The sequence below is a fragment of the Dendrobium catenatum genome, unplaced genomic scaffold (genome assembly GCF_001605985.2).
Source record: "Dendrobium catenatum unplaced genomic scaffold, ASM160598v2 original_scaffold_71536, whole genome shotgun sequence".
NCBI lineage: Eukaryota > Viridiplantae > Streptophyta > Magnoliopsida > Asparagales > Orchidaceae > Dendrobium > Dendrobium catenatum.
Window position 1 is genome coordinate 1,674,052 of NW_021389983.1, and position 25,205 is coordinate 1,699,256.

A 25,205-nucleotide genomic window follows, 5' to 3' on the forward strand; every position below is an offset into this window, starting at 1 on the left:
TTTTCTTTGCCAACCATTTAATGTCAATATCATATTTAGCTATTTTCTGTAATTCTCCTGTTGAAATGCGATGTGTTATCTAGTTTTGGTGTTGGGCATGCAGTGTAGGAGGAATGGCTCTATCTTCTTTGGTGCCAGCAACAGTGAACTTAGTTTCTTCACTTGCTAGGAGTTCAAATGCGACTCTTCAGTTATGGTCATTACATGCACTGCTTTTAACCATTGAAGCTGCCGGTTTATCATTTGTTTCCCAAGTACAGGTACTCATTATGAAAAGCCGAAGGCATGGGATTATGTGCAGTTTATTTTGTGTAACCATGATATTCTGTTACGGAGACAGTTTTTCATTCGACAAAGGATTTTTTTTATTTGAAGGTTTTCTTATCCTTTTGTTGTTGTTCTATCTCTATAAGTTATCGTTAGCATAATTCGGCTGTTGCTTTTTCTTAAGCACATCGATGTTAAACTAATGTTTTACAAATTTTATGAACTGCATTTTTAAATCCATTATGATTGTTTTTGTTACTTGTTCGGAGCTCTTATGTAATCTACTAGTCTCATTGTTATTAAGAAAAATTAATCTTTCCGTGTTACTACATCGATCTAGTAAAAAATGCCTATTTTTTTACGCATCCCAAAATTGGAAGTTTGGTATGTTCTATGCAATGGGAAGGATACGCCTGAATTATTTGAAAAACATGTTCTTGATGTGGTGCCATGGTTCCATGAAATATCTGGTATCAATACGTGTTGATTGTTTGTACTCTGAACAATTTAGGGTGTATGTGCGAAAAAATATACCCTTTTGTTTGTGTGAGAATGTTGTGTATTGTCATCTAGTGGAGGGCTTACTTATTTCTTCAACTCCCCGTTGCGGTTGGCTATGGATATGTTACAAATTGACTGCACTAAGTTTGAATTTTTATTTCATTTATCATTTTATAATTTCGGCATACATCTTGGTCTCTGTGATATGCACACTAGCTTGCTTCAATATACCACGTCTATTTTGTTTTTACTGTTTGCCTTCTTTAATGACGGCTGGTTATTACTAAATTTGTTTTTTAAGCAGAACCAAAATGTTCGAGACAAAATTGATTATGATGATAGGTTGGAGATATGTTAGTAGGGTTAGCTGTTTTATGTTATATATATATATATACACACATACACATACATACATACATACATATTATATCTAAGAAATGCATAGTTAATCTATTTAGGTATTAATTATCCTAATGAATTATTATCTAAAATTTATTTTAAGTTATGTCTTAATCACTTACTAAATAGTAAATATATTAATTAATATATATATTTTAATAATTCAATTAATAAATCAAGAGATTAATTAATATTTAACCTATGTTGGTCTTAAATAATCATAAATAAGCATTTTTAAAACTTTATTAATTGCAACTAAAATATTCATTAATTTCTATTCAACCCAAATAATCATTACTTATTAATTATTATGATTAATTAATTATCCCATCTTGTTGACATAAATAAATCCTATGTAAACATTAATGGTCTTAATGAAAATCCTATCTAGTTAAATAGTTAACTATTGATTACTCATTTAATTATGACTCGATAATTATCTTAGACTTAGTGATAATAATTAGTATTAACGAAAAATAGAAAAAAGGTCAAAATGATCTTGGACTATTTATATCGTGCCTTTAGTTCTAGACTATAATTGTATTTAATTTAGTCTCTTGAATCCTCAAATATGATTAAAATAATCAATATGTTACATTATTTTGGATCATATTTGAGGATTCAATATTTAATTGGACGCATCAATAATATGAGACTAAAATGGCGCCCCAATAAATATTATAGGGATCATTTTGCCATTTTCTCAATAAAAATATAGTGAGCTTAATCAACACCTTAATTAATCCTTAATCTAAATACCTTACTAATTAACAATCTATTATTAATTAATTAATTTTTGCATGCATATTTATCATAACTTAAAAGCAATAAAATCTTGTGATCTTTTTTAGATTCTAATTATCCCCTAATTAATTCGAATATTTAACTGCAATCTGTGTAAATAATTAATTTATTTATGATCCTTATCTTAATTAATGTAATTAAAAATGATAAAGTAATGTTCTTAATTAAAACCAAATTAATCCAAAACTTGTCTTAATTTATAGCTAGTGAGAATAAATAATAAATTCATTATACTATACCAAAATTTTCTACATAAGCATCAATAAAAATTTTCCTTTCTTAATTATAGCAAAAAATAATATCTAATTCGCATAATTCATCTAATTAATTTATATCTAATTTTAAATATCTTGTTTTTGAAATCTTAATGCAAAAAACAGGAAGCAACATTGAATCCAAATATGCCTTAAGATTGAATATTTGACTGGTTATAATTCTGTAACACTTTTGCTAAATGCTAACATGTTGTAAGCGAGTATATCTGATTCTTACTAGTACTTGACGATGATGTATTGTCGAACCTTTCCATTCTTGATTCGCTCATGTTAAAGATTTATACCTTATATTCTATGAAATAGGAGAAAGTTATAATCTGAAACCTCTATCGTTTTCTTATGAAGGCTTTGCTGGTTAGCAATCCTAAAGTGCATACTGTAATGCCAATTGCATAATACTTTGTTCTCTTATAAAGAACTTCCTAGAAGGCATAATTAAGAAATCTTGAATTTGAATTGAGGCTGATGACATTGCTTTTATTTTTTGCTTATTATAGGGTTGGCATGCATGGTTTGTGAATGATGATGTTGCTTTGCTTTGGCTTTTAGCATGCATGGTTTGTGAATGGTGATGTTGCTTTGCTTTTGGCTTTTAGGCAACACTCCTCCTTGTTATGGAAATTCTACTAGGTGAAGAGAATGGGCTTGTGGAACTTCGACAAGAGATAGGGCGCATTGTGAATGCTGTTGTGGCTGTTCTTGGTCCTGAGCTTGCTCCTGGCAGCACTTTTTTCTCACGCTGCAAGGTTTCATTAAGTTCACATTTTATCTTGCTGCTACATGACCTTCATCTCATTTATTTCTCAATGTAATCTTTTTTTTTTTATCTTTGTTTTTAGTCTGTTATTTCAGAAATAAGCTCTTGCTCAGAGATATCAACTCTTTTTGAGTAAGATTCTTGAGTTTTTTTTTTTCCTGCTGTAAATCTGTTGGAAGATAGAGTGCTGTTAGAGGATTTTGGAACTGGATATTCTTTCATATAAATGACAGGTTTTCTCTGTAGTTGGTGGTCTGTGGACAGCTGTTTTAAGTGGTTCCCTATTGCAGGTCCGTACGATTCACACAACAACTTGTACTTTTTGCACCACAAGCTGTTTCAATTCACTCTCATGTTCAGTCTCTGCTACCAACGCTATCCTCAAGACAGGTGGCCCTATACAACGTCATTTTTCTTACAGAAAATTAAGAGAACAGTAGTTTCTTCTTTTGATTCATGCACTTCGTTTTTATTCTTCATCTTGATGCAAGCTAATACCTTTTTTCAACAGCCAAGTCTTAGGTATCTTGCTGTGTCTACTCTCCATCATCTTCTTGAAAAATATCCTGTAAGCATTTTTTTATTATTTTTGCCTGAACTCATCTTCTTTCGCTTATTTTCCTCCTTGTGACCATTTACTTGAAGTTAAATTAGTTATAAAAATCTATTTCAACAACTATGAAACATAGGAATCATATTTGATGGGTGGATATATACTAGAAAATTGCCATTAAAGGATATTCTTTTTCTCTGCAACTTAGACGCCCAATAATAACTTCTTGAGATTACTCGCATGATCATGAAAAATATGAAAATGAAAGGGTTTTATGTACCTTAATTATTTCTTCTTTCTTATGTATGATTAGTTATGTGTCTTGCTATAAGCTTTATGTATTGGTTTTAGTAGCATTTCATGTTTTTCCCTTAAGGGTTTTGTCATATGTAAGCCATTGCCGTCTTTTATTTCTTTTTTATTGTAGGAGGCTATATATATGCCTCATATGTTTCTTTTGAAGTTAATGAATGAAATATAATCAAATTTATGCACATTGAGTTCTTGTGAGAGCTTGAGAGTCTTTGGAGAGAAATCCCTTGGAGAGGGAATCAGATCACCCATCAACCTTGGAAGCGTCGGGTTCGTGCTTTTTTTCTTCCCTATTCTTTCTTCTCATCCTCCCTTTCTTCCCTTCCACCACATGGCCCAACCACCCCTTCCAACACCACCGGCCACCACCAAAACTCCCCATCGCCGGCCACCCATAAGCCCCCACCCTTTCTCCTTTGGCTTACAATCCAATCTCCCCACCTCCCAACCGACCACATCCCCCCCACACCCAAAACCCGGCGTCCCATCCAACCCTTCTTTGAGGTATATTACATTTGTTTTAACCATATATCTCTTGATATTATGTCAGGATTTATTTAAATATAGGGGTCATAACTTTTGTGCACAAATCTCCATAATTAATTACCCTTCCTGCTCATGTGAGAGCACACTCGATTGAAGAAGTCGCTTGAGCGTTATTTTTTACTTAGGCTTTGGGTCTTGGCATTGTATTTAATCGCATGTGGATTGATGCTTGGGATGGAGGTTAATGTAATCAACATAGAGATTCTGTCATTCTGGATCTACTAATGGACCTTGCTGTTAATATTAGATTGCTTTAATTCGTAACATCTAGGGAGCTTGAATAGCAACTATGGTTTGTGTCCTCTCTTAAATTTTGGGCACACTCGAGTAGCATGAGTCAAAGGTGTGCTTTTGTGGCTGACATCAACTGATTTGTTAGTTGAGTGTCAATCAAATCAGTTTTATTAAATTGCTCAGAGGTACATATCATGGCCACTTGCAGCTTAAAGGTTGCCTGCGTGCTTTAGACCCCCTTAGTCTCCCCTCTCGCTATTAATAGGACCCCCTTAGTCTCCCCTCTCGCTATTAATAGGCATTTCAATTGCCCCCCGTTTTTTCATACCCCTTTTTTTCATAAACCAGAATTTTACAGTAACTATTAATTGTATGGATACAAGATATATTTCGATAACCAATGATGAAGTTTTGTTCGATTAATCTAAAATTTATGGCTTAGGGTGTAACTTAGTATTGAATACTGATGCGAGCAAAAATTCTTGGGGAGAGGGACCCAAATTTTCGATCACAAAAGAAGACGCACTCAGCTAATTAATAAGAAGAACAAACTCTTATATTTCATAGAAAAAGACACTTACAAACTTTTGACTCAATCGACTCAAGACACCTTACAACTCTTACAAACGACACAAACACAAATTAAAACCTAAACCTGCTTTCCAAGAGACGAAGGATACAATCGAGTGGATACTTGCGGAGAGACGAAAGAGATTAGAAGCCGAGAAGAAGGGTGGAAATAACTTGCAAGTCTCCCCGACAGATAGAAGAAGAAGAAGAAGAAGAATAAGCTCTCAAGCTCTTCCAAGAAAATTCGCAGATTTCTTTTCAAAAATTCTTTCTTAACATTACTTAAAACATTCCAAAACATCTCATATTTATAGACATGAGAGGGGAATACAAACAGCCACTTCAATGATTTCCCACAGGAACCCAAGCATCACAAATCACGGAAAAGCCCCCCCAACCTCACCGGAAACAGTCCAGCCAGGGACCCAAAGAGGCAACGACGGAAACCCAAGAGGCCAGCACGGAACCGAGGCACCAAAGCACGGGAAAGGCCACCCAGCAGGAAAACCAGCAGCCAACCGTAGAAACCAAGGAGCCAAGGCACGGAAATAACCAACTGTGGAATCCAAGGAGCCAAGGCACGAAAAACAATAAGCACAAGGAATCCAAAAGCCATTTTGGAAATCCAAGGGACAAACTACGAATTTTAAGAGACAAAACTATAAATAAAGAACTACATAAATAAATGAACTAAAACCTAGCTAATAATGAGCTAACCTTTAGTTCAATAAATGAACTAAAAACCGGCTCATAATGAGGTAAATTTCAGCTCAAAATTTATTGAGCTAGCAAGCTCAAGGGAAGTCAAAACCAAAATTTTTTTTGGGTTTGATTTGACCCCCCCTTTGCCTACATCAAATACCCTTAATAGTACAATTTTAGAGATGGAATTAATTATGCTACTTCCATTAATAAATCCATCTTTTTTTGAAAGTAGCAAATGTGTACTGAATATGAGTATTGTTCAATCTTATCTTGGAGTTCAGTTTTGATGTAACCCTTCCCAAATTTTTGGTCACAAAAACAATCTCTTTCTAAGATCTAGAAACTTACAAAAACTAGACAAATTAAACTAAACAAACTTTAATATTATAAAATAAAAGACTTACAAACTTGACCCTTACAAACTTGACTCAACCAAGACACCCTAAACTTGCTTTACTTATAGAAAAGGGATGCAGGTGGGGTGTAAACTTGCAGAGAGATGAAAGAGGTTAGAAGCCAAGAAGAAGGGAGGAAAGAGCTCGCAAGATTTCCTGGGGAGATGAGAAGAAGAAGTGGACAAAGCTCGCAAGCTTTTCCATTGAAACCCGCAGGTTTACATTTCAAAAAATCACATCATATAACATATCTAAAACAACCACAAACAACTCCTATTTATAGGCACAAAAGAAGGAATACAAACAGCCACCTAAAAGCAATATTTAAAGCCATTAAAATAGGGAAATAGAAGGCCATAAGTCACTAAGAAGACCAAAAGACTGCAGGAATTTTGTTGGAAGATTGCATAGAAAACAGTGGAAAGGCTCATGGAAATCCTCCCAAACAGCCACCAAACCAGTCCCAAAAAAGCTGTCCAAATTCTGTCCAAAAACAGCCCAAAAAACTCTTCAAATACTTCATTAAAATGAGGGAAATGAAAGGCCAACAACCACCATACAGCAGTCCTTAATTTGCACAGGAAACAGAGCACCAAAAGCCACAGGAAAAGCCCCCCCATTAGTCACGGAAAACAGCCCAGCCTGGGAACCGAAGAGCCACCCGCAGATTCCAAGGAGCCAACCATGGAAACCAAGGAGTCAAGGCACGAAAATCCAAGAGCCAACCACGGGAAATGAATAGAAAAAAAGGGGGGAAGGAGAATAGACAAGATCAAAGAAATAATGAGCTAATTTTTAGCTCCATAAATGAACTAAAAAACTAGCTCATAATGAGCTAACCTTCCGCTTGACATTAATGAGCTGGATAAGTCAAAAATTAAATTTTTTTGGGTTTGATTTGACCCCCTTGTCTTCATCAAGTTTGAAGCCTGAATATTTATATAAAGCTCATAAATTTTTTGCCCCTTCTTCCTCTCTTCTATATCTTGGTTGCAGAGGTTGAAGTGTGGCTCTGCGTTTGCTTACTGCTGCTGGCTATTATTAATAGGCAACCAGCAGAATCCTAATTTCCATAGCGATGCTCCACTGCAACTTCTTACCATCCTTAATTTTGGATTGAGATGTCTGCAACAAAGTTCAGCCACTGTATGCTTCCTCTCCTTCCTCAATTAGGCACTATCTAAGCTTCTCCATGTTGACAATTGCCCCGCTGTTCTCAAGCAAGAGACTGTACATGTCATGTCTCTTAGTGGTCCTTCGATAATAATGTTAGGACACAACATGTAGGTTTGAATTAACGAGATGAGAACAAACAATCATAAGGATATTTAAAATTTCATCTACTGGCATATGCTAATATCAAAATATTTGGTTGTACAACTTTAATATATATATTAAAAGGTCCACTTATTTATAAAAAAATTTAAGTCAAAATTATAACAATTGTAAGATAAATACATTTCCTTGTAGTATTACATTTGCGATAAATGAATTCTCTTTATCCACTCATTAAGTTCTTAAGACCTATCCTAAAGACATTAGTGACGACAATGATGAGTTATAACTAAATATGTAATCATATTTCTAAATTACAGTAACACAAAAAAAATACAAAATCAATATTTATGCTAGTTAAAATAACTCATCATAATTATTTGGCGATTCAATTATGATCATGCAAGAGTTTTAAAATCTTTTTTGTAAATAATCATATCATACAAAATTACTCATTTTTTATATAATACAACTATTTCAAGAGTCACCCATCTAAATTGTACCATTTAAGGTACTTTCTTCCATTCACTTTTTCAAAAACCTTTACCATTTTATGAATGCGAGTGTATAAATCACAACTGTTAATTCCAAATTATGGGTAGGATAATTTCTTTCATGAATCTTTAACTGTCTTGCATATGCCACTATTTTACCATGTTGCATCAATACACATCACAATCCTTTGACGAAGCATCACTGACAATTTGAAATCCTTCTATGCCTATGGGAATGGTTAGATTGTAGTAGGAATTAAACAACCCGCATGTGCTCCAATCGTCACATCTAAGTCCCACATCCAACGATTCGAGAATGCTGCGCGGGTCAAATATTCAAGTTTCATCCTCCTGCTCGAAAGGGTTGGAGTCTATATGACTTGAAGTATAAAATGTCTCCCAAATTCCTACAAAAATCAAAGTGACCTCAAATCCCACCCTGATGATGGCCGTGTTGATCGGAAATCTCTACCGGAGTGGTCAAATCTCAAATCCAAGAAAAGTCTAAATCTCTGAAATGAAATCTTTTTCTTAAAAACTTGAAACTAAAACCATCCACCTCCTGCAACTGTTTGTCGGGGGTGATAAATTTGAAATTAACCTCAGCTCATATAGAGCGAATGTGTGTCGGATTTATCACTTAGATTCATCCTCAAATAGTTTCTTGGCAGTAAGGACGTGGCACGTGCCCTCTGATCGTGTGGTTTTGCCGCAAAATGACATCATTATATTATGATCACGGCCAAAACCCGTATGTTCCCTAACGACATCAAACCCTTGAGTGATGAATCATAGGGTATATTTGATGGGCATAAAACCCTCTGTCAGCTAAAGTGGATTCAAATACATCCCCGTAGACAAATACCAAACCAGGTCTATAAGGTATTCTTAGACTATGCAACCCATGGCTGCCAACAAGGTGCCTTATGTCAAGTTGGATTGATTAACTCCTCTAACTAAGTAGACCAAGGAGTATGATTGATGCGGACATCCAACCGTCCATGGCTATCCGAGGAGCTGAAGATCAACGGCTGTCATCGTCCCACATTATCTTATATTTTATTTATAATTTTTAAATTTTTTATTATGAATTTTTCGTTTTTACCCTCACTTAAGATGGTCGTCCTATGTAAGCCTTAGAGGCATATGTGTCTTGTTTTAGTTTCTTAGGCCTATATATAGAGGCCTTTCTTATGTAATGGAATGATGAATGGTTAATGAAAATTTGCCTTTTGTGTTCTCTTTGTGAGTTCCATCTTTTAGATCTCTTAGTGAGTTCTTTTTCTTTTGAGATCTCTTAGTGAGTTCTCTATTTTGTGTTCTCTTTGTGAGTGCATGTCTCTCTCAAATCTCTTAGTGAGTTTTGAGAAGAGCTAGATCTCTTTGTGAGTTCTAGACCTTCTTCTCCATTATCTTTGTGATTAATTGGTGTGGGAAATCAAGGTTAATCCGTGGCATAGTAATCCCTAGTAGAATTGCCCTTTTCCTCCCTCCTTGGATCCTTGCCGCCACCCCTTTCCCCTAGCCAACCGCCGGCCAGCCTCCCGCCGACCAACCCAGCACCACATCCCGCCGGCCAGAAAACCGCCCAGCGGCCCACCGTCCACCGTGGATGTAACACCCCACAGTACCCCTTAACAGTAAGGGAGAGTGTAACAAGAATAAATATAACAATTCTATTTCCTTAACACTCCTTTATGTTCATCATTCCAGATTTAAATAAAAATCATATAAACATCATTTAGTACAACAAAGGAAGCATCTAAAAATTCCCAAATTTCATCAAAGACTTAGTACAGAGCCACTACGAATTCCAAACCATTTCAAAGTAATACAACCTTTAAACTGCAAACTAACCTCAAGAGTAGATCTCAAACATAAAATAAACATTAACATAATTGTAAATACTTGCAAACTAGTCTTCTCCCTCTTTTTGTTTTCCTTTACCTGTAACAACATCTAGCAATAAAATACTGGTGAGCTATAAGGCCCCATAAGTTATGCAACTAGAAATTACATTTAAAATTGCATGAGAATTTAAATAAGATCTACTTTGACATTAACCTTTATTTATTTATTTATTTTTATTATTATTATTTTTATACTGAATATCCATTTGAGTCATTATAAATTTTGGCTAATCATTCATAACATATTCAATGGAGCCCAGGTAAACCTGGCATTATCGCCATTGAATCACATAGAAGTCCCTTTTGCCTATTTGGGGTCCCTTTTGCCCCACCTGCTAAATGCAGTTTCCATTTCTTTGGGGTCCTTTTTGCCCCACTTACCAAACAGTTTAATATATGGAAACCCTTTTGTCCCATCTGCATTGGTAAGTCATACATAAATCTTTAGCCAAACTTTACCTTTAAATGAATATTCAGTACTTATCACTTATTCATACTTCATACTGAACTGGTCATGACCAAGTTATATAAGAATGCATCTCGTATCATTTGCATGCAATAATGTGTAGGCAACATGACATTAATTGGGCCCTTTTTTAATTTATAAACAACTAGAAAACATTACAAGAATTAACATAAATCTTATGTTACATTTCAATGATACATGAAATCATGGAATCTAATCACTTGCATTTTTATATATTCATATTGCATTCATCAACTCAATTAAGTCAAGAGATAGTATAAATTTATCTAGGAATATTACCTCTTACATTTATAAGTTAGGATTTACATAACTTACCTTCTTGACGAGTGGTCTCTTCCAAACCTACACATCGTAACTTTCTCCTTTGATAAATAAATTCAGATTCTACTCTCTGCATTATATGTCTGATACATCAAGATATAAGAATTATAATACATTACTATAAACTTTACTGATTTTATATTCTAGAAAAGATAATGAATCACTATCATTACCTTTCTTTTCAGATTCCTTTTCTCCAACTGTATCTCAATTCTTCTTTTAGATCCTTCTTCCAAACCCTTTGAAACCCTATTGTTCTCTGTTTTATAAAATAGATTGCACACTTATCACATTAATCATATTTAAATCTTATCAAATCTTTCTACAATTAGTTAAGTTTACATACCTAAATGTATCTTCTCCACAAACACTTCCCTACACAACCAAAAATCTGAATATACTGCTTCTACCAAAATCTCTCCCAAGTAAAAATGCTGAATTCCTTTCTTCCAGCAACCGAACCTTCACTTCAACATTGTGCTGAATGCCTCCTTTTTAGCTCTTGTAATACTGAAGGAAATCTGCCTTAGCCAACTCCTTCCAGCCGCACACCTTCCTTGGCAACAAGTTCAATTTCTTTTTCCTGTACTAGCCACCCAAGTCCACTATTTCTCTGCTGAATTCAAAAATCGATGTGCTGTCTATGGTTTCCTCCACAGTCCCGAGAGATTCTTGACATAATTCCCTTAGTGAAGCATTACCGAATGCTAATACAGTGTCTTTTGGATACTATGCCAAATTGCTCTACAGTCAATAGTGCCGACACTATCAACAGTGATTTCTGGACACTGTGCCGACGGGATGGATAGAAAATTCTAGATTTTCTTGCGGAACTTCTCTGCACCGAATTCTTTCTCTAGCCAATTCCATAGGATAAAAACGATTAAGCATATAAGATAAATGGAAAGTGGGTCCCATCTCCTAACCGCTCACACCAAAAGCCTCTAATGAATACATCCCTTCCTCTAAAAAGAAAATGATTTTAATAATTAATTTAACTAACTTATACATATCTATTAATACTAATTTAATTAAAAACTAATTAAGTATAATTTATCTGAATATTACCGGTTCTCACAAAGTCTACAACGTCAAAACATCTTGAATAGAAGCAATTTGATAACAGAGTTGATGTTGGATCTTACTACGGGAGTGAGCACAGCCTTAGGGATTTGTCTTCTTCGATGAAACTCATTTCATCTAGGGGTGCTAGAGGGCCTATGGATTATTATATGGTTGACACATCAGAGGATAGGCCCTAGAAGATCGCCCCAGAAAATGCAATGGAGGCACGGAGAAGAGCGTGTAAGGATATAGACAGATTATTCTACGAAAATGCAATTTGATTTAATGTTGCAACATCACCTCTTATTACAACAAGATTCGTTCAGTTGGAGCATTTGGGAGAGGGTTCAAACCTCCAACCATGTATGATTTAAGAACATGAATTTTGAAGGAGTTGGAAAGCACTGATAAAAATATCAAAGAAATTAAGAAGACTTTGGCCCAAACAGGAGTAACAATTATGTCATATGGGTGGTCTGATATCAAACATAGAAGCCTGATCAACATCCTCATTAATAATCCTTATGGTACTGTGTTTTTAAGGTCAATTGAAGCATCTGACCAGGTCAAAGATGCTGAGTTCATATTTGAATTATTAGATAACATTATTGATGAGGTTGGAGAACATTTGGTTGTACAAGTTGTGACAGATAATGCAAGTTCTTATAAGGCTACAGGTAAAAAATTTATGGAGAAGAGGAAACATCTGTATTGGACTCCATATGCTGTACATTGCATAGATCTGATTCTTGAGAAACTTGGGGAGCTACCTCAACATAAAAATGCACTTTCTAAAGCCAAAAAAATAACCAAGTTTATTTACAACCACTCTTGGGTTCTAGCTCTTATGAGGAAATTTTCGAATAAAGAAATTCTAAGGTCAGCAGCAACAAGATTTGTCACCGCTTACTTGACCTTAGAGAGCATGTTGGATGCTAGACAACCTTTAGAGGCTATGTTCACATCTACACAATGGTTGAGTTGTGCTTGGGCGAAGAAGGCTGAGGGAAAAGAGATTATAAAGATTATTTTAAATGACAGATTTTGGCAAAATGTCTTATATGCCATTACAACCATTGGACCTTTAGTTCATATTATAAGTATGGTGGATGTTGAGAAGAAGCCTGCAATGAGTTTCATCTACAATGTCATGGATGAGGCCAAAGATATGATTGCCTCCAACTTAGGAGGCAATGAGGGAAGCATTAGGAAAATTTAGAATATTATTGATGATAGGTGGGAGCTACAGCTTCACCGACACTTGCATGCAGCTGGCTATTACCTAAACCCTCAGTATCAATATGTAGAGAACAAGTCTACAAACCCTGAAATAAAGTTGGGATTGTATCATTGCATAGATCGTCTAATAAGCGATGCAACTGAAAGATCAAATGCTGACATGCAATTGGTACCTTTAGGAACAAAGAAGGCTTTTTTGGATTACAACAAGCAAATGATACAATTGTCAAACGGTCTCCAGGTGATTTTATTTAATGTTTAAACACTTATTTAAAAGTTATTTTTTAGCACTAATTAAACTCTCTTATATAAATGTTAGTTAAGTGGTGGATTCAATTTGGTGATGAGACTTCAGAATTGCAGCATTTTGCTGTGAAAGTTTTGGGCTTGACATACTCTTCATCTGAATGTGAAAGAAATTGGAGTACTTACAACCAAGTACATACAAAGAGGAGAAATCGCTTGTCTACATTGAGGATGAATTCATTGGTATACATATGTACAATAGGAGACTCAAAGATAGGAATTTGAAGAAAAAATGATTAATGGATGATAAAGATCCTTTGCTGTGCGAAGATGTGGCATCTGATGATGAGTGGTTTGTAGATGATAAATGGTTTGTAGATGATAAAGTTGAAGTGATGCCGTCTGAATTACAAGATGATGATTTAAATGTTGATTTCTTTGATGGTCTTAAAGCATCTACATACACCACAACTCAAGAACAAATCAACAAAGTATATGAATAATATAGTTTTCTTTTCTTAGACTTTTATTAATGTATTACACTATTATTCATTATGATATTATTCAAAAATATTTAGGGAAGAGGAAGATAACTGATAATGAGGAAGGAGCTGATTGGGAGACATTGGACTCTATAGGAGAGGAGGAAGAGGAGAGAGTAGTTCATCATAATGATGATTCAAATGAAGACCCCCTTAGTGATGAGTGACGACTGTGCTGATGACTAGTGAGTTCTTATGTGATATGTCATGGTTATTTATTTTCAAAGATGTGGTAAGTAGCATTTTTATGTTTTATATATTATTTACTCATTATTATATATATAATTTATCATTTTATGTTTACGCAATTTTTTGATTTTGAGGCTTACGCCTCAAATCGCCTTGAGGCTTACGCCTCGCCTCACGAACGAAAAAACGCCTCAATACCCGAATACGCAATTTTAAACATTGACCACTTTACCCCATGCTTAAGAAAATATTTTGAAATGAACAAACTTAGGTTAACTTGGTGCTGCTTACTTGAGACAACTAATGGATATGACAAATTACCCTCCTCTATGTGATTGATAACCTTGGCCACAAAACGTAGAGCTGAAAATTCGAGCTTTCTGACAAAGGTGCCATGTAACGCACAACTCCACCATTTGTCATATCAATCTTAGTTAGTCCCATTTAACTGGCCAGGGGAAATCTCTGAGAGGCAAACCCTAATATATCTTCTAAACTGACGTTTCCCTGAATCTAACCTGAAGCTCCTAGAAGAGGATCCAGACAGGATCACTTGAGCTCATAAGCATTTTTCAAGTCTACACTTAAATATTACACTAAATCATAATCTGAGACGATAATGTCATGTAAGCCTCAGACATGGATTGAGAAAGACCTCCATATGTGCAGTCGCAAGAATATATCTGAAAAACAAAGTTACAAATCTCAAGTTAATTAATGTTTCACAAGGATCAATGTGTTGGCATGCTCCACCAGATCTTTCATTTGATCAAATAGAAGTGTTCTTGAAAATCTCACATAATTAATGTTGAGACACATTTTAACAAACAATTAAACACAAAAAAATCATATAAATAATCAAAATTAGCTTAAATAATTTAAAGTTCTTTTGATGCATACCTTGTACTACATCTATAAGCTAATGAACTTCTTAAGAGTAACCAAAATTCTGGAGTGAGAAACTAGAAGGGCGTGACTTAACAGCCGGTAAAAGAATAGGATTATCGTAATACCATGGAAGAAAGCGCATCATAATATCACCATCTCCAGTTGCACCACAGGCACCCACTTCGTCATCAGCATATGCAGAAGATCCTGCAATCGGTCCATCACACCAGAACTCAGATCATAAAGTCCTCGAAAAATGAGGGCGAAATCTTTGGGTAGTGTCTTATCATCTGCCTTCCAAAATTTACCTCGGAACTTAGTTCGTTAAAACTCCCTCGCCGAATAAGAAAAGCGAGTGGAGGCTGAGGCCGAATTTTCGGAGCCCACAACATTTGAGAGTAATCTTCCTTAGTACTTAATAATAAGATACTAACATTATAAAATTTGAGCTTGGTTTCCTCTTAATAAAGCATTCGAGGGTAATTTAAAAATGTCAAATGCCATAAAAGGTTATACATGTACTAAATTATAAGCATGAAATTTAAGGTAAACTTGTAAATATAAACAATAAGTCTATTATAAACAGATCTCTCCCATGCCTAATTCAACATATACAAGAAGTCTAAGATCGTAAACTATGAATTCAAAAGTATCTTCCACTTCAATCGCTTAAAAGGTTTTCGGTAACAGCGGGCAAAGAGGCGGGAATCAAAAAAATTTAAGTTAAACGGGTTTTCGGGTTGACCCGGCAACCCGTCGGGTCAACCCGAACCCGACCCGTTTTTGCAAACGGGTCGGTTTTCCGAACCCGAACCCAACCCGCTTCGGGTTCGGGTCAACCCAAACCCGAAAATTACGGGTCGGGTTCGGATCGGGTTTTCGGGTCGGGTCCAATATTGACAGGTCTATGTGCGGGCGCCCCACTTTAGGCATTTAAAGATGCACCTCTATTATTAAAGTGAATGCCTCAAAACCCCCAAGCGAGGTGTGCACCTCAATGCTATTTTTGTGTGCCTCAGATTGTGCAATCTTGAACTTTGGGCATTCAGGACAATGATATAGGTAACTCACTTTACATTTATCTAACTGCTGTTAAGGAGAATGTACTTTTGTTTCATATGTTTTTTATTTCCTAGATGCAATATTAACTTTTTTTTTAAACTCATATACAGAATATTTTGATGTTTTATAGCTAAAGCTTAAAGGCAAAGCGAATACACTTAAATGGTTGTTGTACCTGCTATACTTATGGCTTATTTGAGATAATTTTTTGCTGCTGTTTTTCAAACCGTAATAACTGGTATTTGGCTTGCATTTTTTTTAGTGTGTTTTGCTGTCTATAATAACTTTACATGATTGAGCTTACCATCCTGTATTCTAATAGTGCAGTTGTATTCCGTACTTTCTCAAACAACTTTTCCTCCCACTTTTACAACTGACCTTGCTGAGGGCTGCAATTACTCTTAAGATACGCTTAAAAATGACTGTTTTATGCATGAAAAATTCTAGTTCAAAATCCATTGTAGTTCTACACTTAACATATTCTTGATGCCATACTTTGTACTTTTAGTTCTTTCTATTTGATTTTATGGTTCCTTAATTTATGTTTTGAAGGATTGCATTTGAGTCGGTTTGCATCTGAGGATCTCATCCATGATTCTGTTTCAACATCTTGCATTGTTAGATATTGATGTTATGAAATTTCTTCAGGTATGGATTTTACGATGAATGCTTGAGAAAATATGGAAACGCAAATGTTTGGAAGTACTTCACAGATCTTTTTGATTATCTGCCACTTACAGCGCTAATTGAGAATCAGGTTTGGTTATGATATCAATCAAAGTTTTCTATCTTTCTTTTATATTGTTTTATATGTACTGGGATTCTGTTTGGTGTAGATTTTCTGCTTACATGGTGGCTTGTCTCCATCCTTGGATACCTTGGACAATATCCGTTCCTTGGATCGAATACAAGAGGTCTGTCTCTTCATAAAATGTCTATATCGAGAGTGAAACTAAAAGTGCCATGCATCTGGGAAGTTTGTTATTCAGTCTGTTCTATTATTTAGCTATGACGATTATACATTTATCATTGAAGCTAAGCATGAATATTGTATGCTTGATGTGAAGGTGAGCATTCACCCGATGAAAACTGGACATGATATAATAAACCAGTATGAAGATGATGCCCAGTGCTTCCGTGCATTGCGAGCGTTTGGAAGAAAGAGGAGAAGCTTGTGCATATTCTTTTATAAATTGCATGTTCAATCTATAGATCTATCTTGAAGTTTATGGGCAGTTGATCTTTCTTTAATAGATTTAAATGAGAATTTAACTTTTAATAGGACACAATGGCAAAAAAGGATTTATGTAGCCGACCCCACGTAGTGGGAGAAAGGCTTGATGTTGTTATTGTTGTTGACATTATAAGGACGTAAATGCTTTGCGTTTTTCTTGAGTTTATGTTTTTTATTTGTTCCTTCTCTTTTGAGAAATCCAATCTATTGTTTTCTCATTTTTATCCAGCCGCTGCAACATCATCCCAGCTATATTCTTGGATACCTTCTCCTATTGTTCCTGGTTAGAGTTGCATTTGGTGTTTAAAATTGATGTAGACAAAGGGGGGGTCAACTCATGTCCAAAATAAATTAATTTTGGCCGTCCTCGAGTTTACGAGCTCAATCAAAATTGAGTTGAAATTTTAGCTCATTTATGAGGTGGTATTTAGTTCACTTATTGAACTAAGGGTTAGCTCATTATTAGCTAATATTTTAGTTCATAGTTATCTTTTATTAAAATGTACTTTTTATTATTTTTATGTCTTTAATTATGTTTGTCCCTTGGAATTCCAAACCGGCATTTGGAATTCTAAGTGTTGTTTCCTATGTGTGGCTCCTTGGCTTCCACAATGGGCTATTGTTTCTTGTACCTTTGCCCCTTGGATTTCCGACCGGCTGCTGGTTTTCCGAGCCTGGGTGTTTTCCCGTGGCTGTGGCGCCTTGGTTCCGTGCGGCCTCCTTGTCTCCCGCGGCTGCTCCTTCGGTTCTTGGGCTTGGGCAGTTTTCCGTGAATGCATGGGGGGATTTCCATGCTTGTGATGTTTAGGTTCTTGAGAAAATTAATGTTGTGTCTCCTTTTGTATTCCCCTTTCATACCTATATATATGAGAGGCTTGTAATGTTTTAAAGTTAGTTGAATGATATGTGATTTTTGGAAATGTAAACCTGCGGGTTTCATGGAAAAGCTTGCGAGCTTTGTCCGTCTTCTTTCTCATCCCCTCCGGAAATCTTGCGAGCTCTTTCCAACCTTTCATCTCAGCTTCTAACCTCTTTCGTCTCTCCGCAAGTGCCACTCCACCTGTATCCCTCTTCTCTAAGTGAAGCAAGTTTAGGGTGTCTTTTAATTGCTGTAGGCCCCCCTATATTTATTGCCCCCACCAATTTGGTATCAGAGCAATTTCTTCACGTTCTAAACCCGCAGGTATAGACGGAGCTTCAAGTTCTCCCTTTTTCATTTTTTAAATGACTAAAAAAAAAACGACTCAAATCAAAGAAAGACTCAATCTAAAAAACTTAGACTCAAAATACTTTTAAGACTCACAAGACTTACAAGACTCACACAACAAGACTCGCAAAAGAATCACAACAACTGTTATGATTCACTAAGATTTTTCTTGACAACTAGACAAACCAAAACCTAGGACTTTCTTACTTGCTCTGATACCAAAATTGGTGTAATCAAAAATTTGGGAAAGGGCCCAAATTTTTTATCACAAAATAAAAACTTCATATATAAAAGAAATACACAAAAATACCCAAAAAAGACACTTCTTAATATTAAAAAATGACTTACAAACTTTGACAAACTTATATAATATATTTGACACTTACAAACTTGACTCTTACAAACGACACAAACAAAAACACCTAAACTTGCTTTCCAAGAGACGAAGGATACAATGGAGTGGATACTTGCAGAGAGAAGAAAGATGTTAGAAGCCGAGAAGAAGGGTGGAAAGAACTCGCAAGTCTTCCCAAGAGATAGAAGAAGAAGAAGTGGAACAAAGCTCGCAAGCTTTTCCATGAAACCCGCAGGTTTACATTTCCAAAAATCACATATCATTCAACTATTTTAAAACATAACAAGCCCTTCATATTTATAGGTATGAAAGGGGATACAAATGGACACTAACAATGAATTCACATAGGAATTCTAAACATCACAAACCATTAAAACCTCATTGCTTTTCACGGAAAAATATCCTAAGCCCAAGAACCGAAGGAGCAGCCGCGGGAGCCAAGGAGGCCTCACGGAACCAAGGCGCCAAAGCCACGGAAAAACCCCCCTAGCTCGGAAAACCAACAGCCACCGTCGGAACCAAGGAGACAATGCACGGAAATCAGCCACCCGTGAAAGCCAAGGAGCCAAGGCATGGGAAAACAAAACAAATATTGGGATTCCAAAAACCATTTTGGAATCGCAAGAGACAACTTTAATTTAAAACAATAAATAAAAAGCTACATAAATACGATAATAAATGAACTAAAATCTAGCTAATAATGAGGTAACTCTTAGTTCAATAAATGAACTAAAAATTAGCTCATAAATGAGCTAAATTCCAGCTCAAATTTTATTGAGCTTGTAAACTCGAGGGAGGCCAAAATTGATTTATTTTGGACATGAGTTGACCCTCCTTTGTCTACATCAAAAATCTAATACAGAAGACCATTAGTTATGGATTGTTTTTTTTTCACAAACAGTAGGCATATTACATTCTTATATGCTATTAGCCTTGAAAAAAATACTTATCTTTCCCGCACCGGTTATTATCCTTATCTGATGGATTTTGTAGTCATCATTGATGTCTTTTTCGGATGTCTGACTTTCTATTGGGTTTGCAGGTCCCACACGAAGGACCTATGTGCGATCTTCTATGGTCTGATCCAGATGATCGATGTGGTTGGGGAATATCTCCTAGGGGAGCCGGTTACACATTTGGTCAGGATATTTCTCAGCTGTTCAATCACACAAATGGCTTGTCGCTTATATCCAGAGCTCACCAGTTGGTCATGGAAGGCTATAACTGGTCTCAGGTAAGCTTGATAAAAATTCACATTTGCTATCACATATCAGTTGGTTGCATTTTAGTAAAATTTGTCAAATGAAGGTAGCAGACGTTTTGATAATGGCGTGCATCATATTTGGGAAGGTCCTGAAGCTCACTAATAATTAGTTATTGAAGATTCTAAATAAGGTAAACAGTGGGTTGCTTCCCACTTAAAATGGAAACATAACTGAAAGCTATTGCTCCACCGAACTAATATTCTTTTTATGATCAACCTTTTCATCTCATTAAATTATATGCTTTCACCTACCCACCTGTCAGAAAGAGTCACAAAATGTTCAATAATTGCAGTAGGCAGAAACACCTTCTTCACTGAAATCCATTTAAAATTTAATAGCATTTCTGTCAAATTTCTGCAGGTGGTGATTGAGGTTGAATCTCCACAATCCACCCAAAACCTTAATTCAACCAGATACTTAAAAAAAATAGCTTTGAACTCATAATTAAAATCTCTACCATGTAATGCAAAGCTTTCAATGTTTTACTTCTGTCATTATTTTATACATTAATCCAAATCATTTTCTACTTTATATGGTTCCAATGTTAGCAAAAGGAACTGAAATGAATTTTTTAGGCAATTCAACCTCTTGATTATGGCTGCAACCCCTTTTTTTTTCTTCACTTCAATTGACCTTCCATGTTTTAATCTGTTCATCATTAATTAACCTTTTTTTCTCCATATTTATGCTGCAGGATCAGAATGTTGTTACAGTATTCAGTGCACCAAATTACTGCTACAGATGTGGTAACATGGCGGCTATACTAGAAATCGGCGAAGACATGTCCCAAAACTTCTTACAATTTGATCCAGCACCAAGGCAAGTTGAACCAGACACTACTAGAAGGACCCCTGATTATTTTTTGTAAAATTGATTGCTTTGTAGATTGATTTTTGTAAAAGAGAAACTTGGTAACTAGTAACTGGAGATCTGTTCTCATTTATCCTTTTGTTTAGTTGCTTTTGCTGCTTGCTTTTGCTTGAATATTTACCATACAGATTTTGCAAAGCTTCTCATGCTGTTTTTCTTTGTTTTATTCTGATGATTGTTGCCTTTGTTGTATGTTTATCAATGGGGTTGAGTTAAATGAGCCAATATATTGATTGTTTAACATTAAAAAAATGTTATATTAATTAGGTTTTTATTGTTTTAGGGTGCTTACAGTATGATTAATACTTAAAATGATGAACATGGTTAATTGTTAATTAAGCTATTAGTTGGGCTATATGCTTGGCGATTTGGCCTTTATCCATGCTTAGAAGTTATTGTTGAGGCGTTTACTTTAAGATAATTATGTTACAATTATTTTTATGGCTATGTAGTTAACTTTTAATTAATATTTAGGTTATTAGAGTTATCATTTAGGGTTAATCTAAAAAAAACTTGATGTCTTGATTAGAAATTATGTACTTAGTTGGTGATTAATTTGTAGGTATGCTCTTCTACTTATCATATTAATGATATTTAATTAATACAACAATAACATCAAGTCTTTATCCCACTACGTGGGGTCGGCTACATGAATCTTTTTTCTTCATAGTGTCCTATTAAAAGTCAAATTCTCGTTTAAATCTAATAAAGAAAGGTCATTCCTAATATTTTTTAACCAAGTCTTTTTAGATCTACCCCTACCTTTCTTAACATAAGTCAAATCTACTCTCCTAATCGGGTCATCGGAAGGCCGCCGTTTTATGTGACCAAATCATCTAAGGCGACTCTCTCTAATCTTATCTTCTACTAGAGCTACTACAACCTTTTCACGTATATGCTCATTTCGTATCCTATCTCTAAGGGTAAAATCACTCATCCACCTGAGCATCCTCATCTCTGCCACACTTAACTTAGTATTATGCTTCTCTTTTAATGGCTAACATTCGGCACCATAAAACATTGCAGGCCTCACTACCATCTTATAGAAATGATATTTAATCAATGTTAAGATTAAATTATTCATATAATAATAATAATCCTTAGTTTTATTCTAATTATTTAGGTTGGAAATTTTTTATTTTCCATTCTTTTTTGTTGTGCACTATCTGTTAAGTATTGTGTGAGATGTTAGATTTATTTATATAAATTATAAATTATGTCATCACAATAATGATACTTAGTTGCCTCTTGCAGTCTTTGTAGCCCCTCATGGAACTTGAGATTATGTATATTTGTTGTAGACATGATTGTAAGTGGCTGAGGTTTTGTTTGGGATGGCTTTCTTACTGCTTCTTAAAATAAGTTTGAAGTACTGAAATTAAATTTTTTGTACTAAAAATTGTTTTAAAAAGCAGTGCAAGGTTGAATCTAAGATTCTTGAGATTATAGTCAGGTTTCATTTGGGACGGTTTTTTTACATGTCCAAAGCTATTTTTTGTTTGAAATGGAATGAGAAGCAGAAGACTTAAAGAGGTATTTTTGTATTAAGTAAGTGTTTTGGGGTCTTCTCAGAATGAAATTGGGAGATTTGATTGTCATAATGTAAAGTATCTCGTCAATCTATGCTATATACAGATTCTATAAGCCACAGTTTCTCTTTATTCTTTCTGCATTACTGAATTTAGTTTCATCGCGTTTATTATATTTATTCTCAGATGTTTAATGCTTTAGTCTTACAGGCTTTTAGTCTGACGTCCGGATGATTATCTCTGTAGTTAAGGTACTTTCTAAAACATTCTTTGTAGTTTACACTGTAAAACCAAATGGATTATCACATTGCAATTGTTTTCGGTGATGGTCAAATGTTTGTGTTTTGGCCACTTTCCTGACCTTTTGTCAATGTCTTCCTCATTTCCTCTGATTACTATTCCCACTATCTTAAGCTTGCCAATTAGACTGTCTTTAATGGGAGAAATTATTACGTGTGATGCGGTCACCGGACCGTCTGAAGTTGAATTGAGATGCGCTACATCGCCTGATAAGCAGTATTGGTACGCAGCAAAATAGTGACATGACGTGTCCTGATTCGCCTTCGAATGGCGCTCGCACGTCCTTTAATGGTGGAATTATACCTCTGTACTTTCCTATATTGTGCAAGTATAACCTTGCTATGTATTCATCTACATGAGCCAGTGCAGTCTAATGTACTTCACGTATTTTTTCTGCATTTTATTTTCTTTGAAGCCTCTCTAACTTTGTTCTTATTAGTACAGTGATAAAAATATTTCTATTTAATTTATGATCTTAATATCACTAAAGTTAATCATAATCGTATAATCTTCATTGAAAAATTTATCAAAATGCCTTATCTACTTATGTTGAATGCCTTTTCTAAAAAAATACTTTTTTATCTTCATATTTAATGCATTTCAATTGAATTAATCTTTAGATTTTCTATATCTTCACTTGACTAGCTTCTAGATACATTGTTTGCTCTCCTTAGTATATAATATATAATATAAATTATTAAAACTTAAATTTTTTTTGCATCATATATGTTTACTATTAGGAGAAAATAATTAAAAAATATAGTAAAAAATATTTTAAGTATTGAAAAGAGCATTGATTTATTTTCAAAATAAAAAAATGACCAAATACTAACTAAACATACTTTATAGATTGATGTTAACCATTCACTTAGGGCTTATGGCATTACCTTTATTTTGTTTTTATATTTCTATTTTAAAAAAATTGTTTATTTGGTATTTTTTGTGTTTTATTTTTAAAAATAAATCAACTTGTTTTTAAAAATACACAAAATAGTTGTTAGATGTTCTAAGCATTTTTAAAAACAACTTAGTTTATTAAAAGCAAAAAAAAAAAAAAAACTTGATTGAATGATTGATTGTCAACCATTGAAGAAATATTAATAGTATGTTGGGAATGATTCTCATGATCGATCCAAATTGATGTGTTAAAAAGTTCATGGCGGCAGAGTATGTGTTTTACATTTTAGCTTTGTATAAAAATCTAGCACATACATAAAGGTTGTAAGATATCATAATTTTTTACATAGAAAGTCTAAGAATGAGAAAAACCATAGGGCTTGCCGCAATTGAAATAATTCACTAAATAATGAAATATACAATACTCTTCCCTTATTATTGAATAAGATGAGCATAATTGAGAACAATCATTTGATTCCGCTTTTAGGAGTTACTAAAATTGATTGTCTACAAACAGACACAAGCGGACAAGTAAAACCCAGCAATGAAGTTATATGTTAACAATCAAGTGATAATAGTCATACGACAAAAGTTTGTTAATGATGATCATGATTGCTAATGATAATTATCTAATGCAATAGAGTTCTTTAGCTATTTTAGCTCTTGAGCCTTGCCTTCATATGACTAATAGAGCCCTATTTATAGCCATTTTAGAGAGACATTTTGATAAATTTGATCATAATCTGAAACACTTCTCAGTATGGTTCATATTGATCATATTGATTATAGATCATTTATCAAACATGTAGTTATCTTAATGATGTTAGAATCAAATGACTTGTATGAATTATCGTTGATGTATCTTCCATTGAAGCTTTGTTGTTATATTGCTAATCATGTTCTACTTCCAATAAAATTAATCATATATTAATTTCTCATTGTTCTTTTGTGATTAAACATATAATTATCTTAATGATGTCAGAATCATAGACAAATGATGTGATTAATTTTTAGAAACCAAAATTAGTTATTTCCTTAATAAAAAAATTAAATATCTTTTAATTCTCATGTATATATACTTTAATATAAATATTTGAACTCTCCTTGAAACATAAATGTAAAATGATAAAAGATATCTTGATAAATATGCTTTTTTTTTATAATTTTTCATTTTTCTTCTTGTAGCTTGTGCTCTAAGCCTTCTTTACCTTGGGATGTTTTAAATTTAAAAATTTAAGTGTGCTTATGTAAAATTCTATGGGATAATAATATGGGAAAATAATATACATAATATTTAATTTTATCTATAGATTATATTTTAATTATTAAATTTGTGCATTTTCCATGTATCATAATCAGAATATTATTAATTTGATAAAAAATGAGTTAACATTTTATTATAAATTTGAATATTTTGATAAAATTTGAGAAAACAAAAATATAAATTTTATAGATTATTAGAACATAATAGCAGATAAATAAAAAGAAAAATACATTTGATCAAAGATATAT

At 34.2% G+C, this 25,205-nt stretch overlaps 2 protein-coding genes and 1 long non-coding RNA gene across 3 annotated transcripts in view; all 3 read left to right on the top strand.

Annotated features, from left to right (window-relative positions):
* LOC110108949 (protein SWEETIE) overlaps window positions 1-3,634 on the top strand; it is an 83,751-nt gene extending 80,117 nt beyond the window's left edge. Inside the window, exons 25-29 of the mRNA XM_020839817.2 lie at window positions 104-260; window positions 2,843-2,992; window positions 3,086-3,135; window positions 3,294-3,393; window positions 3,515-3,634. Of these exons, the coding sequence (XP_020695476.1) occupies window positions 104-260; window positions 2,843-2,992; window positions 3,086-3,135; window positions 3,294-3,393; window positions 3,515-3,634 (577 nt within the window). The remainder of the gene's footprint in view (window positions 1-103; window positions 261-2,842; window positions 2,993-3,085; window positions 3,136-3,293; window positions 3,394-3,514) is intronic.
* A 10,020-nt stretch (window positions 3,635-13,654) lies between these two features.
* LOC110108950 (serine/threonine-protein phosphatase PP2A-3 catalytic subunit-like) lies at window positions 13,655-21,137 on the top strand. Its single transcript, XM_020839818.2, has 5 exons — window positions 13,655-13,846; window positions 16,677-16,793; window positions 16,873-16,950; window positions 19,875-20,066; window positions 20,792-21,137. The coding sequence occupies exons 1-5, from the start codon at window positions 13,655-13,657 to the stop codon at window positions 20,963-20,965; spliced, it is 753 nt and encodes a 250-aa protein (XP_020695477.1). The 3' UTR covers window positions 20,966-21,137.
* Window positions 21,138-22,117: 980 nt separating this feature from the next.
* LOC114578548 lies at window positions 22,118-23,220 on the top strand. Its single transcript, XR_003699540.1, has 2 exons — window positions 22,118-22,747; window positions 22,911-23,220. It is a non-coding gene; the product is annotated as an uncharacterized LOC114578548 (long non-coding RNA).
* Window positions 23,221-25,205: the final 1,985 nt, after the last annotated feature.

Excerpts from the sequence above, each read along its gene's own strand:
- LOC110108950 (XM_020839818.2), top strand. The coding sequence starts at position 13,655 with ATGGATGATAAAGATCCTTTGCTGTGCGAAGATGTGGCATCTGATGAT. Across the intron at positions 16,794-16,872 it reads CAGCGCTAATTGAGAATCAG|ATTTTCTGCTTACATGGTGG; the intron begins GTTTGGTTATGA and ends TGTTTGGTGTAG. Across the intron at positions 20,067-20,791 it reads AAGGCTATAACTGGTCTCAG|GATCAGAATGTTGTTACAGT; the intron begins GTAAGCTTGATA and ends TTTATGCTGCAG.